Raw genomic sequence first — 16,039 nt, 5'->3', positions numbered from 1 at the left:
TAATAAGTCACAACGAAAAAAAAAACCATGTAGGTAAATAAACAAATTGCAATAAACGCAAACGGAAATTACTTACAATTTCCCAACAAAACCAGAAATAAATGGCATTTCATCCGAAATGTATCCAAAACTAAATTCCCATACGTTTGTCGAGATTACCCGCAATTAGGGACCACTGTGCCCAGTGGTCCGGCTGATGACAGACGGGCAAAATTTTAATGAGCGAAATGAGCGGCCTTGTTCGTAATCGTATTTAAATTTACGAATGTCACATTGAACATTAAGTAAATAAATATTTAAGCCGCGTGTGTGGTTATGCGGAATGAAATCCAAACGTTAAATATTTTAGGTGTTTAACTGTCTGTTTCGACTTCTCAAGATTGTTTGAACATTATTATCGTAGTAGAAATTGATACCTAATTGATGTGACTTTTAAGTTTTTTCCGTTAGAGCTTTTGGGACTCTAAATGGATTCAGCGGTTTATGTGTGAAAATGTAACAGACGACATACTTCAAGTATAGATAGACATTTTTTCTTGTTTCTTTTCTAGACTTTCTGGTAAGTTCTCTGCAGAGTTCGCGACTTACATATACCTATCGGGTACCTATCGGGTATAGTAGGGGTACCTTAGGCTATTTATATTTAATAAGTAAATATGAATTTATTAGTGACGGTAAGTATATACCCTATGCGTGTGGATATTTTTTATATGTGCATTATAATTTTGTTACTTTATCCCACTACATATTTATTTAACGTCGAAATAAAACCTCCAAAAAGGTTTCGAATACAAACAAATTCTCATACAACCCAACCAGATTATCCACAATTAGCCGGTTTACGTAACCCAGTGGTCCGACCGATGACAACGCGGGACAAAATTTTAATGAGTAAATGAGCGAGCGTGCGGATAATCGCCCACTGTGCCCATGTGAATGTCTCACGGACATAATTAACTCAACCTTTATGGTGGAATTCGTTTGCGTGGCTGTTTCTTTTTTAATAGTCTTCTTTGATTTCGATGACACTTAAAAGTCTTAAAGTTTTGAGAAAGCTTTAAAGTCGTAAGACCAAATGTCGTTTTAAAATCCAAACACGATTGTTTATCTTTTGTGTCTTGAAATCTCGGTATTAGGAGGTTAGTAATAAGTTGAAATATTATGTTTTTTTTTTAAGATTTATATAAGCTGAGCCATGTCAGGCGCCTTAGACTTTGACTTGGCTGTTCCATAATAATTCATCTAACCAGAGTTGGATAAATTTCCGTGAAGCGTGTGTGAAATACATAAACAATGCACGTAGACATAATATCTTATAAATGCCTGTAATATTTTATGAAAGGCGAACTTAAAGCAACATCATGTTAGGTCAAGACGATTAACTTTATCACCGCTCATAGGGTCAAAGAAAAGGAACGCTCAGAATTTGTGTAAACCTAAACATACAATGTTACGAATGATAGATAACGCTACCAACTCATACCCGACATACATTTCCTTTAAAATTCAACAACACTACAAGCATTGCATTTCTTTAAAACACACCGTATATTCGACATTTTATGCACAGTGCTTCCTTTTACAGAACAAAAAGGCACATTGTGCAGGCGAAGCACATAGGCGAACGTAACGAAATACGAGCTAGCGTGTAGTACAACTGTTTGTACAAACGAGAGCGCACTAAAAGTACGAACGTCATAAAGCCTTTGTTACCTACCGAAATGCAAGCTAAACCAGTATCCCGATTGCATTCAGCTTTCAACCTGTGAATAGTTCATGAGTTCACCGTATTGCCGATTCTGTACGTTTGGCCCGTAACTAGTGGCAATCGGAATCGCTTGTAACGTGCAATATGTATGAGATTTTGTTCATTTATTTTTTCCGCCGCCCCACTGGGCGTAATTGAAAAATGTTGTCTGTGTTCTTGTATCGATTTTTTATTTACGTATTGATAAGTCTGTTTTAACGGCAGTTTTTATGCAAAGCGAAATAATGTTAATTCGATTAAGTTATCGGCTTTATCAATGCCCTCGTTTGAACGTGAAAGCTTACTTCAAAATGATTTACATTCTTGTAGATAAAAACTCGTTTCGGCCGATTTTAAAGACTACAAGAATATAAATAATGTAAGCAAGTCTTCGATCATAATATGATGAAGCAAGTAAAAAAAATGTTTCTGTGAAGAGCTAAAAAACTAGATGAATACATAAAAAAATTATGTTGAATGTTAGAAATTGGATGTTAGAATGTTTGAAGCGACACAGATGCTTTTTGACTCTTTTTTTATGCTTTTTAACTTGTTTTGTATGTTGTGTGAAATAAAGTATATTTGTATTTTTATAAGCTTTAGCCGACTTTAATATAATTTTTAATTTTCATACGCCCTAAGCGCTTGTCATTTTTTGTATATCACGTAAAAAAAAAGGTTTTAAAAAGCAAGTAATGTAGTATCCGTATTTTCTCATAACCAGTTTTACCCTTGGCAATTTACCCGACCAAGAAGGTTACTAAATACGCCGCGGTCGTATTCTATAAAACAAAACACGCTCACCGCGTCAGCATGCAAAAATTGTGCGTCAGTAAATCTTAAACGCTTCAACAGGCGTGAACAAATGCTAGCAGCGGAGTGATGGAGATACGCGTCAAATCCCAGGTGTCTCCACCCAATTAGAAGTCGAGCATTCGTCTTGCCTCCCTCTCGAGTCGTGGGAGCGAGAATAGCTTCGTTTAAACCGAATTGGGGACTTTATGTCGGATGAAAAATCGCTTAGAGTAAAACCTTCTTTCCTTTCTTTTTTCCGTTTTTTGTCATCGCAAAAGAATAAAATTGAAAATAATTCAAAAAAAGAACATGAATTATGCGACGAAAAATTCGACTTGGTATTAACTCAGAATCACGAGCTAAATCATCCCCCTCAGTATACGTTACGATGCCACTAACACCCTGTATATTATGATTATGTTGGTTGGTGGCAGGTTGTCGTCTGATTGTCCGAAACAGTAAGATGATGCTAAGAGTGGTATTTCTACTATCCTTCGAAACAACATGCTGAGTCAGTCCCATTTCCCTGGCAGTGTATTTTTAATTTGTATACTTATCTTTGTCTTCTTTACTATTGTACTGCACTGTTTTGGGAATAAAGTTATTCTATTCTATTCTATGATTCCGTGCTTCAGAAGGCTTGTTAACCCGTTGCTCCCGGTTATTATTATTAGCCGTAAAAATACCTCTATTGTAGAGTATGCAGCTTCCATACCCCCCTCCAGTTGATTGAGGAGAGACTTGTGCCCAGCAGTGGGACGTATATACGTGTGCAGTTTTTTTCTGTAGACCTTTCTATCGCCCTTTACTAGGTAAAGGCTTCGCCTTCTCTTTTCAACCATCTCTGTCTTGACCAACGTTCAGCCAGGTGCTCTATATTCAAAATTATAAAAAAAATCTTATCGTTCCGGAAGATTTACTAAAAGCAAGTAAGTACTTACTTTCAATAGTCTTTTAAAAACACTTAGAGGAATAGACGCGTCACATTTCAAACCACATAAAGTAGGCTTGACACGGCAATAAAATTGTGTAAATAAAGCAGATTCACTTTGGTGGGCAAACCAGGGATGAGAAGGGTTGCCCGAGGGGACGCGGCTACAAGAGTGTACAACTTCGGATATGCCACAGAATATTTTGACTTCTCATATCGTAATCGTAACTAGGTAAATACGATTTTGACGTTGTGTGCAATGATACCATTGCACACAACCAAACATACAAACATTTAGCAACAGTACAAATGGGCGACCTTATTGCTCTGAAGCAATGTATTCCAGGCAACAACTACCAGGAATCGGCCATAAAAAACACTTGGATGCGGGACGGTGCAACGACAACGGGTATAAACTACAGTTTATATCTATTCGCACACACTATACATTATAATAATATACTCAAAATATACATATAATACATATTAACCTAATAATTCCTAATCACACTATAGAGAAAATAATAAACTGAATAATCAGCATTCTTTTGTTTCCTTACTTTTGATGTCTTGATTCTTAACATCGCTAAAGCATCGTTGTTAGGATATTCAATATTACATAACATTATATAGCATCACGCCTGTATCCCCGAAGGGGTAGGCAGAGGTTTAATAGTAGATATTTGCACCAACCCCTCGCCAGCAATGTTTTAAGTCCCATGTAGTAATAGGGGCGATCCTATTGCCATTAATCGGGTAAAAATCATGTAAACCATGTGATATATTATACATACATAAACTCACGCCTATTTCCCACCAGGGTAATCAGAGACTATAGAATTCCATTTGCTTCGATCCATTATTGTGATTATATTATTGTGATATATTGTCTTTGATCCAAACGTGAATTCAGACTTATAAAATAGAATTCTGCGATTTAGCCCGAGATTCACATAACGTCACTAGGTTTTCAAAGAGATATACATACTTTCTAGCTGAAATAAATTAGTACAGTCATGAGCAATATCATGTACTCACTTTAGAACCCTGTCGCCTACTCGTGACCGTACCTAGTACATTAAAACTTATGTAAGTACCTAACCTTTTTGCGTTAGCAAACAACAAAACTACATCATTGCAGTATTTTGAATTTATCGAAGAGCAAGCACCAAAAGTACCATTAATATTAAAAATATAATTATAGTATTATAATAAAGCACCTTGTGTCGACTCTTTTATATTGCTGTGCCCTTGCAGAGCGTCGCACATACCTTCTTACTATGTTCCACCATCATTATGTTTGTGACATGCAATAAATGAATATGAATGAATGTACGTACTTTTGGGGGGTTAAAATGCCCACATCGAAGCAATTCATCTAAGAATGCAATATTGCTTTTTGACATTTGTTTGCATTGCGCACTTACTTTTATATGCGCAAATGTCAAATTGCAATATTGCTTTCTTAGATGAATTGCTTCGATGTGGCAATTTTATCCCCCTGTCATCATCTCAGGCCTTTACATTTTTATCAGATGATTCAAACAGCGTTTCTGTGGCAGATTTTAAAATGGCTGTAAAGTCCGATGCGAGAGCGACAGTAGCGGCCGCACGACTGGCATCCCCCTGTACTACTTAAAATATATTAGAACTAACCGAAGTTTTGCGTAAGGGTCGAAAAGGGTAGTCCAAAGGATAATATCATAAAGGGATTACGGTCCCAGACGGATCAACCCATCAATGTTAATTTGTTTGTTAATTTTTCTTCGAGTTCATCTCCGTTATAATTACTTTTGCGATTAAAATTAGGGTGATGAGTTTAAAAGGGCATAAAAATTAAAAATGTCTTGGGGTTTAATTTGTTTGAGAAAAACTGTGTTATTTGCTTTGAAACCAGTGAGTCCTGGGGGGTTAAAAAGGCCACATCGAAGCAATTCATCTAAAAAAGCAATATTGTAATTTGACACTTGCGCATATAAAAGTAAGTGCGCAATGCAGACATATGTCAAATAGCAATATTGCTTTTGTAGGTGAATTGCTTTAATGTGGCCTTTGTAACCCCCCTGCTTGGAGAACGGGTGACTTACATCGTAAGATTACGAATCGCGGCTCGAGCTCTAGAATTCTAATTCTAAATTCGACTTTATGAGTTTGAATTCATGTTTAGATCGTACATAATTGATATCACGCGTGTCCAGAATTTGGCCCGGTTAATGGCAACAGGCCTCGACCATTATAGTCGGCGATATGGCTCACCACGCTGGTCTAACAGAAAGCTCGGTAAGGTGTGGGTACTTAGACTAGTTCATCTTGCGATGGATTTACTTACGACTGTGACGTCATAGAAAAGTGTGATAAAATGTCGGACTTATTATTACGTTTTTCTTGATTAAAATTCATAAATAAGTTAAATAAATAATTGTACTGGGTGCTAAAGCGATTTTCACACTGCCCCGCATGATGCAGCGTAGCGTGTGGATGCGTGTCCTTCCGTTGCTTGTAAGTATCCTCGTTTGTATAGAAAACACGCAGAAAATTCATCCACGCGCTACGCTGCATCATGCGTGGCAGTGTGAGAATCGCCTAACGAAGCCAACGCAAGACTTCTTCCTCTTGTGCTTCATTGATATTACGACCGATGTGAACATAAAAAATATAACATCCAAAGCCTACATATACTTAATTCATGTTTACCACCAAACACACGTGCACCATTGTACAGAAAGCACACCGCAGATCCGACATGAATCATACTATAACCGGATTACCCGAGAATCTTGTTACTGCACCCTTCGTGGAGGGTGTACATGAGTACCAATGTTGTACATTATATGTAATGCGGTCTGTTTAGTTTTAACGACATGTATATAAATAGGTTTTATAACAGTGTTTTGAGAGACCTCCGCCAGGTCTTGATTTGCCTTGGCTTACCTGGAAGTCTCTAAATAGACTTCGGACTTAGGTGGTCCGAAGTAAGGACAATTTGTTCGGGTGGAGTTTTTCGGATGGCTCGGACTTAAAGTGCAAGTGCGGCACTGTTCACCAAACGATGGAACATCTTACATCGTGTCCTGCGTGCCCGAATACCTGCACGCAGAAGGATCTGATGAGCGCTTCAGAGAGCGCATGCCTGGAGGTTCAATAAAATAAATTGATAACAATTGAAAAAAATATATCGTCTAATAACCCGCCTACCTAAGAAATATATGTACAAGTTTCGGGTCTAAGAGAAAACAGCGGCAATTTTAAAAGAAACATTGGTTGAATACACTAAGTAGGTATATACGCTTCCCAAATAGAGTTGATATTAGATGCTACGTACAAAATTATATACTCTACTATCAACTCCACTTGGGCAGATTCTAATACACGAAATAACACCAAATGATCCACAAAGCACGTCAACCACTGAAGCTACAAAATTGCATCAACCAAGACTCCAAAGACCTCAAATGAAACCGCAGTAAAAACTCGAGCATTCAACCCGTTCGGTTCGTGTCACAATCACAATCCAACCTTGCCTTTAAACTTTAACAGCAACAAAACGCTCTAAGGGCGTATACAAATGGTACTATATTTACCGCAAGTCTAGGTACCTACACAGGGTGTTAGTGACGTCGCGTCGTAACGAATACTGAGGGGAATGATTCAGACCATGATTCTGAGTTGATATCAAGTAGAATTTTCCTGTCGGAAAAGTTTTTGAAATTATTTTCAGTTCTATACATTTGCGACGGAAAATTCCACTTGATATCTGTCTGAATCATCCTTCTAAGTTTTCGTTACGATGTCGCTAACATGTATATTTTGTCAAGGATTTACAAACCAACCAAAAAGCTTTTGGATATAAAACGATAACAATGAAGTTTCAAATCAATTTTTTTTATTTATTTTTTTACGAAAGAATGAGTGAAGTAGAGTACGTTGTAAGTTTTGCTAGTGAACAGAGGTTTCCCAAGTAAAGTTTTGCTTCAAAATTTGCATTTTCTCGCGGGCTCTGACAATTCGAATCCTTATGGTGATTTTGGCAAAGCTATGTTTATCTTACTATTAGTTTGACCTTAGTTTTAGATTCAGATATATTTTATAATAATTTCCAGAAATTATAACTGTATTTACAGCAAAGAAACATTGTTCTAATTGCCCTTTACCCATCTGTATAAGCCCTAAAGTTAAACAGAGAGGGAACAAAACTCACTAACAATTCTTAAACTATGGTTAAACTTACGTATACCTCGCAATTGCTACGTAATTTGCGGTCACGTGAAGCAGCCATTATGATTGTCGGCCGACCAATCGGAGCGCGCCGTTTAATGCGGTTCCATTTTTGAAAACAAAAATACAATACAATTTGAATTTAGACTAGGGTTTGGAACGGGGTTGTATACGTTTACCTTTTTGTATTTAGAACTGTCTGGGCAATCGAAATGATAAAAAAAGTATATTTTTTTGTATTTGAGTCATAATCAAATTAAGACTGAATAAATAAATTACATTTTGTATTGTCAAAGTTTTTGTGACTTTTCGGTTCAGTAAGTAGTTTAAATCTAATTGAAAACTTAATAATACCTAATGTTGAAGCGTTTGAAATGGATATCAATTTGTAGTCTACATTGATTGCCGCATTCTAGTTAGCAACACGATCTCATCTCACGGATCATTTAATGCAAATCGATCTACGAGCATTACGGAAAACACCGGCCATTACCGAGCGCGGACCAATCACAGCGCGTAGTTTAAACGAACGTAATTGAGTTTCGAATTTTAAAAAATGTCCGCCATCTTGTATGTAATTCGGAGTAACTGCTACTTTGAAGTGATTGGTAACGATTACTGCTTCCTTTTTTAAAAGTCTCTAATGAGGCTATTATGTACAGATATTACGCGGTTACTCTATATCGCCAGTTTCCACGAATGAGTAGGTACTTATATGAACATGTAATTTTAGATTTATTATGGACAGAACTTTTGATTGCTATTACAAGCGGTAATAGCCACAGTGATTGTATGAGCAATTTAACTACGAATGAATTTGATGAGATTTTTATTTATTCATGACTTTTTGTAATGGTCGAACTTTGCTTTATTCGACGATAAGTTCGTGATTTCAATTACAAAGATAAGATGTAAATATACGTTGCTGTAAGTAGTTTTTGTAATTGCACAGATTGTTCTCTAGATATTATGGAGCGAGGCCTGAATTGTAAAGATATTATTAGCGTGGTTCTTAAAAGGTAATTTAATTATGGAGAGTGTAAGTTCGCCCTGCATTTTCCTAAATGAAAACTTTGAAACAAAGAAATTAATACTTTTGAGCAAAATTTTGTAGTTTTCAATTATAAAAGCAATTGTACTCATTTCTTCAGCCCAGTCGTATCGTACATAACCGAAAAGTAGCAGGTATGAACTTAAACCTCCTAAGGCTAAAGATTTCCAGACACAATACTTAAAAAATATGGTTTGGTTTCTTTAAGGACTTTTTATTTGAATCAAAACACGTCAGCTCCATCGATCCGTATTAAATGAATTATAAGGCTTGTAATTAATTTTAAAAAATATTTACACTCACTTATATCTAAAGGCCAGGTGACAGAGCATTCTGGCGGAATCTGGTGTAGGTTGCGCCAAAATTCTTTGTAAAATTCCTGTAGAGGTTTGGATTCGGTTTTACGACTTTAAATTACTTTATATATGTTAAGGACTGGAATCGAACGTTCCAATTTCGTAATTTATAATATGATGTAGATATGATGTATTATATCTATAATATACAGTTCATCATACCCAGATTAGGTAGGGCTTTGATCCAAAAGTAGGTGCAAGTTATCTTTCAGTCGTTTATGTATGTGACTAGGTAAATAATTCCATCAATCGTCTCTCTCTACATTCTTCTAACGTCTATTCCACCTCTTCCAGCATCGTTCCCGATCACGAGGCGAATCGGCCATCCGTACCAGAACAGAACTCCTCCAAAACGCAAGAAGCCCAGGACTTCCTTCACCAGACTCCAGATAGCCGAGTTAGAAAAGAGGTTCCACAAACAGAAATACCTTGCGTCTGCTGAACGAGCGTCGCTGGCCAAGACCTTGAAAATGACTGACGCTCAGGTGAAAACCTGGTTCCAGAATAGAAGAACAAAATGGAGGTGAGGTCACCTATATTTTATTTACTTTTTGATGTCGGTATTTCGTGGTTTGCAGAGCCGTGGTAACCCAGTTAGTAGAACGCTTGCCTCTCACTTTGAGATCACAGGTTCAAATCCAGCATTGGCCTAAACCAATGATTGTCGAATTTAATTTCGAATTTACGTTCGGATTATAAATGATTTTTATACATCCGCTCGATATTTATACATTCGAACGGTGTGATGCGAGATATGACCGACTTGATACTCGAAATTTGCGTTCAGGAGATTTTGAGTCCTAAAAATAAAATGTACATTACCTACCTACTTAGTAGTAAAAGGAATATTTAGTAATCTTCTATTTCCATCAAAACTGACAAATCTAAAATGTTTTAGAACCCATTTAAGTAAGCACCTACTCAGTTTTCAAAAGAAAAAATATAGGTATATGTTGGGTGGACAGCTAGAATCGCGATTTCATTGCGAAAATGTTTGTTTATTTAAGTATTTACTCTACAGGCAATCAAAAGCTCTTTCAAGTAACAAACAAGAAGTTAACAACATAGGTAACGCTATCAATACACCTTTCTTTACTTTTAATAATTTAACCCTCAAATAGTCAACTAATAGACAAAAAAATACTTCTTCTTCTTCTTCTATCGTGTGGGTTGTGAGATGGAATACCAACCTCATCAACCCTAGTGTCAGGGTTATAATTCAGCCGCCAAAGGCTCCTAACATGGCGTGTAACGACTACGTACTTACATCAGTAAGTAGTAAACGGGACCAACGGCTTGACGTGCCTTCCGATCCACGGATCATCTTACTTTCGGACAATCGGGTCGGGTGATCAATCTGTAATGTCCTATCCAAACTAGGGATCACAAAGTAATTTTTAGTGGTAGTATGTATGAATTTGGATTAGAACTCGGGACTTGCGGATCGTGAGCCTAACGCTCATCCACTGGACCACGGAGGTCGTACCGATATACTTAAACGACATAATCATAATTTATTTATAAACACGACAATTTATTCGCAAGACGTAGAAGGCGGTTGCGGGGACTGTTGCGGTATCGCGATTCCGTGCGGGGAGGTGATTGTCCTTTCTGTACACTTAGTACTATATAAATTCTGTGGTACAGGACTATACCGCACCTTACTCATTACAGTCCTTGTATTATGTTGTCCTATAACCATTTGCTTTACAAGATTTCATAGTGTCTCATTTAAATAAATAATACCTTCTAACGATGTCTTATAAAAGTCAAACCATGCTTGACTTGGCTTTCTTGTAGTCATTGAGATAACGCACAAAGTGACCAGGAAAGCTAGACCTTAGGTACCTTAAAGCTAAAATACTGTAGCAGAGGTCATAGCCAACTGGTCAGTGTTACCCTACTAATAGTGTTGGATTGTAAAAACGTAAGTACATGAAGTAATACTGATATCGTTTAGTGAGGAATTTGTTTTAAATTATGGCTCCTCGTAAAATGGTAGAGTTGTTATGTTGCTAGTAAAACCTATTAACATTTTATTTCATAAATATTAACAACTTATAGTATTTTGATATTATATGGGGCGTAAAGACGCGCTATAATCTGCACAACTTTTAAGATGTGTTTAGATACTACCTACCTACTTCATACTTGACATAGGTACAAAAATCGAGAAACTCTTATTCAAATCTTCTTCTTCGTACATTTATATCCTTTAGAATTTGACTTGCAATAATTATGCGAGAGACGTAAAACGTTTCGAGAATTAGCCATTTTCTAAAACGGTCCAATTACGACGCACTTGCCATTATGAGAATTAAGTCTTCTTTGACTATTTATTATTTGTTTATTTATACATTTATGTGACAAAACATTATTAATACATAAACATTATTATTACTAAATACTTTCTTGAAACCTATGAATAAAAACAGCAAAATAAGTTATATTTCAAATTAGGTAATAGAAATTTCTTTTTTGGATATATTTTTGTAATATGCGCAGCATTTTTTTAAATATCTTTAGACATACTTACACGAACCTGTGTCAAACATATAATTAATACAATTCAATCAACGCGACACGTGTTCTTTAAAAGCTTTTAAATGGATATGAATTTTAATATAAAAGACAGCCATACAATAAATTACTAAGGCACACGTTCAAACCTAAGATAAAACTAGAATTTTACGCATTATTATTATGTTCGTTTTACTCTTATACAGTCGTTTAAAAGGTATTTTAAATTCAAATTGATGTTTTTACCATAATTCATTTGGATTTATAAGATGTTGATAACATTTTATTTATGTAGAGCGTTCAGGCAGACAGATGGTGATACAACGCCAATGATTTTTATGCGGAAGTTTTTAACGTAATATTGCTAAATGTGACAGACGATCAAACACTAGTACTCACGCTCGTAATCCCCACCAGGGCGGGCAGAGACACAAATTAGCAGAGATGAAGGCAACTTGCAACCACTTTTTTCTTATTGTTTATTCATGAAAATGTCAAATGGCGGAAATTAATCTCACTAATTAACTTTTGCTATATTAGAAATGGGTTTATATATACGTATTATAATAATGGTTTTCCCTTCGCCGGTTGGAAGGACATACAGGCAGTCGTTTCTGTAAAAAACCGGACCTGTCAAATTTTCAGGTTAGGTAAGCGGACACTGTGAAGTACGGGATAATGCTAGGGAGATGATGACTTAGAAAGGGGAATAAGACACGTAGGCGTATAACAAAGGCTGCTCGAAAGAGATTTGCTACTTACTACTTAGGAATGAGGTCTCATATTGTTCTTTTCTTTTTTTTATATTTTATTTATTTATATCTTGTATTTCCTGTCTAAGCAGTATAGTATTTAATTTGTTATATTATGTAATAACATTACATTACTTATTTTGATGATCAAAATCTTTATTGATTGATCCATTGCCTACAGGTGATTCCCAAATTAACAAAGCATATCCAATCCTTTCCCACCGTCATCAAAAACCCAACGCGTGTATCCGAACACAGAAACAGAATTCCAAATTGAAAAACTGCGAGACAATACGACCGTGTGTTGGTGGCATCACAACCGATTACCTTCTAATGGACAAGCTATGTTTGTGTACGAACCGATAACGCGTGCTCGATACGCGCGGCGCCATGCCACTGCCTTTTATTACAATAAAAAAGTAAAAAAGAAAAACAAAACTAGTGGCGGGAGATACTCGTGATCTACTGGCTGATAGGTTATGTTTTGTTTCCTTTTGTGATTTGCAGTTTTCGTGGCAAAAGTATTGTATGTTTGAGCCTAAGAAAGAAAAAATAAGAGTCATAAACGCGAAAAAAATGTAAATAGACTTAGAAATCTACATAGACTTAGATTTTTTCGCGCCCAATCGTGGTCCTATTATAAATAGTCTTATGACATAATATGATTAGTCCAATCGTTTTGTGACAGAGTACCAACCCAACGCCTATTAATCCTATTCATTATGTTTGAAAACACATTATTTATTAGATGGCTTTAACGAGATGATAAACAGTTAAACACATTCTAAGCACTTATGCTTAATTATTAGCTCTCATTATAGTAGAGAAGCTAATAAATAACGTAAAATATGATGAACCTATTTTATATTATACACCTTCTTTCCAGTGGGGTAACCAAAGACAATAGAATTTAATTTGCTTCGATACTGACACACTTCTCTTGCTTCCTCCACATTCATCCATCGTTTCATACACCTTTTTTTAGTCAATGTATATTGCTGTTTGTGTATATCGGTATATAGACTACACGAAGTGCTATTGATATTCACTTTTAACAATGCCTTTCCAACGTCTTTCCACAATGCCTTTTTCTATCATCCCAAAGTAAACTCAGAAATTCAAATATCTCGAAAACCTTCAAATAAATCGTGGTCCGTATTATCGTAAACTTAAATGAGTGTTTCATTTCGGTAAAACGGTAAAGGGTGAGTGCGACCGAATGACCGAAACCCGAAATTCCAATGTCCTCTTAACATTGTGCCGATGTGTTGGTATTTTAAAAGATTATTCTTTTTTATTTGTTTCAATATAGACAAGAGAAGAATTTACATCATACTGTTTTTTTTTAAATCAACCAATGTTTTGCGTACCTTTTTTAAATTAATTATAATGTTAATAGTTTGACCACAGATACTATGAATAATTTTAGAATGAGGAGAATTAGGAGAATTTAGATTAATAGGAGAATTTTAGAATGAGGTTATAAAGAGAAAATTTAAATAGAAAAGAATCTCACTCCGACGGGACTTTACTCCGTAGGTCTTGTCAAGACGGGACGAGTGTGTTAACCATTACACCACCGGGTCCTCCTCCTGTCTTGCGAAATTCTTCGATCTATGTATCATGAATCGTCATTAAGTCGACGCCTTGGCATAGAATAAGGAATATACTTCGTATAGAACGGCAACACTCCGCTCCCCACCAGCGTATGAGCTAGGTTTACCTCACCCCCCTCGAACATAGTTTAGACTTGAATCGTATGGCGTCAGACGTCACACACACAGATGCGCGTATACGATAACGTCAATGTGTGGTGTCTGTAAAACTAGTGTGTATGAAGTGTCCGGGGTGTGACCTTGGCCTCTTTATGAGTTTCCCTAAGAACGCGTGAATGCAATAAAAAAAATCTAAGAGCATTTTTAAACTTGCCGCAACTCAATTTTGCGGAGACTGCAGCCTTAAATCATATTTTTACTTTATTCTTTTCCATAGGTAATATTCTTATCAAATCTCAAACATTTATAATAAAAAAAAAGAAATGTTTCCGTCAAAAAGATTGGACAGTAAATTAATCAAGCGGACTGAGACTCTATCAACATAACTAGCCGTCAAGTCTCATTAGCAGATAACACTCTTCAAGAATAAGAAGTCCGACGGGCGCCTCTTGTGCGGACAAAAAATAACTTTATTCTTTTAATAAGGAGCTTTAATGAAGATGTGATAAAGTGGATAATTGTTTAGTTATTTAATGAATGTTACATCTTAAAAAACAAAATAACATACAATGTCTCAAATAAAAAGACTAATAAAAAACGCAGAAATTCATATTTAAATAAAAACTATAGCAGGGTTCCCTGCTTAGTCCAACAGAACCCCCCCCCCCCCCCCCCCCGCCTCACCCCGCGCAAAGATCTCCATGACACTCATAGCGTGGCCACATCGAATGGCGATGGACAGCCTTTTCAGAAATACTACATTATCTGTGAATTAACTGACTCCTCACGCTTCACCCAGATATATCACCTCGCATGTCCTTTAGAATTACAATCTTTTCCATCCGAAAGAGTGAAATAAATAGCAATTTAATTATTTATGAAAAACTATTTTGTATAAAAAATAAAAGTTTTATCAGTTGGCGACATTGTGACAATTTAACCGACTTCAAAAAAGAAGTAGGTTATTTACACTTACCTTTTAGAATTGGAATCTACATTAACCGACTTTTAATAATACGCACTGTGACAAAAACGAGGAGCTATAGATAAGCCACCATTAACACGGCCGGTTAATACGACGCGACTGATAAACCGACCGAAAAATAGACGTGTTTTTTTTTGTTTGATCGGAATTTGAATTTTGAATGTCTGGCAAAGATGTGTGCGCCTTCATCTGAAAGGAAAGACTCATCGTAAGTAGCGTTTGAAAACCTATACTTGGCCGGGGAGAAAGGGCACAAATTAAATAAATTAATTCGCTATGATTCGTGAATAACGTATGAATATCGTTTGAATAATAATGAAATCGTAAAATGTACTCGCCCAAATAAAATACCGACTAAGGGAATGGCATAAATGCACAGGAATTCACCTTAAATTTTGTACCGGGTGAGAGCCTTCAGCGCTCCCCATTTGCCCGGCCAAGTAGTTAATGTCATCTGCGGCAAATCTACGGTACGGTCACGTCAAAAAAAAAACAGGAATTCATGATCCGGAACTCTCGAGTTCGAATCCCAGTGGGGACAGATCACAAAAATCCTTAGTTTGGTTAGGACACTACAAGCTGATCACACGATTCTCCGAAAGTAAGATGATCCGTGCTTCGGAAGGATCTTTAAGCTGTTGGTCCCGGTTACTACCTACTGACGCAAGTACGTAGTCGTTAGAAGGCCCTTTGGTGGCTGAACAATAACCCTAACACCAGGGTTGATGAGGTCGGTTATCCACCTCACAACCTACAAGGCAGGAATTCTTTTGTATTTGCTATTTTTTGACTCCGGGACTAACGCAGCTCAGGCCTCATTCAGAGACACGCGTGGCGTCAGTCGGCGACCTTAGGTAGGCGTATGCTTAACCAGAACCATAGAATAAGGAATAATACTACACATAGAACGGCAACTCTCCGCTCCCAACCGCGTCTGAGATAGGTTTACCTCACCCCTTCAGACGTAGTTTA

General features: G+C 36.6%; 2 protein-coding genes across 3 annotated transcripts in view; one reads left to right on the top strand and one right to left on the bottom strand.

Moving 5' to 3' along the window:
- LOC126377111 (uncharacterized) overlaps positions 1-16,039 on the bottom strand; it is a 100,008-nt gene that overhangs the window by 23,074 nt on the left and 60,895 nt on the right. The window lies entirely within an intron of this gene.
- The window catches only part of LOC126377141 (T-cell leukemia homeobox protein 2), a 46,455-nt gene that overhangs the window by 9,263 nt on the left and 21,153 nt on the right, over positions 1-16,039 (top strand). The window contains exon 2 of the mRNA XM_050024820.1: positions 9,390-9,618. Coding sequence (XP_049880777.1) covers positions 9,390-9,618 — 229 coding nt within the window. The remainder of the gene's footprint in view (positions 1-9,389; positions 9,619-16,039) is intronic.

The sequence above is a fragment of the Pectinophora gossypiella genome, chromosome 22 (assembly GCF_024362695.1).
Source record: "Pectinophora gossypiella chromosome 22, ilPecGoss1.1, whole genome shotgun sequence".
Classification (NCBI taxonomy): domain Eukaryota; kingdom Metazoa; phylum Arthropoda; class Insecta; order Lepidoptera; family Gelechiidae; genus Pectinophora; species Pectinophora gossypiella.
This window is presented reverse-complemented; position numbering and strand designations above follow the sequence as displayed.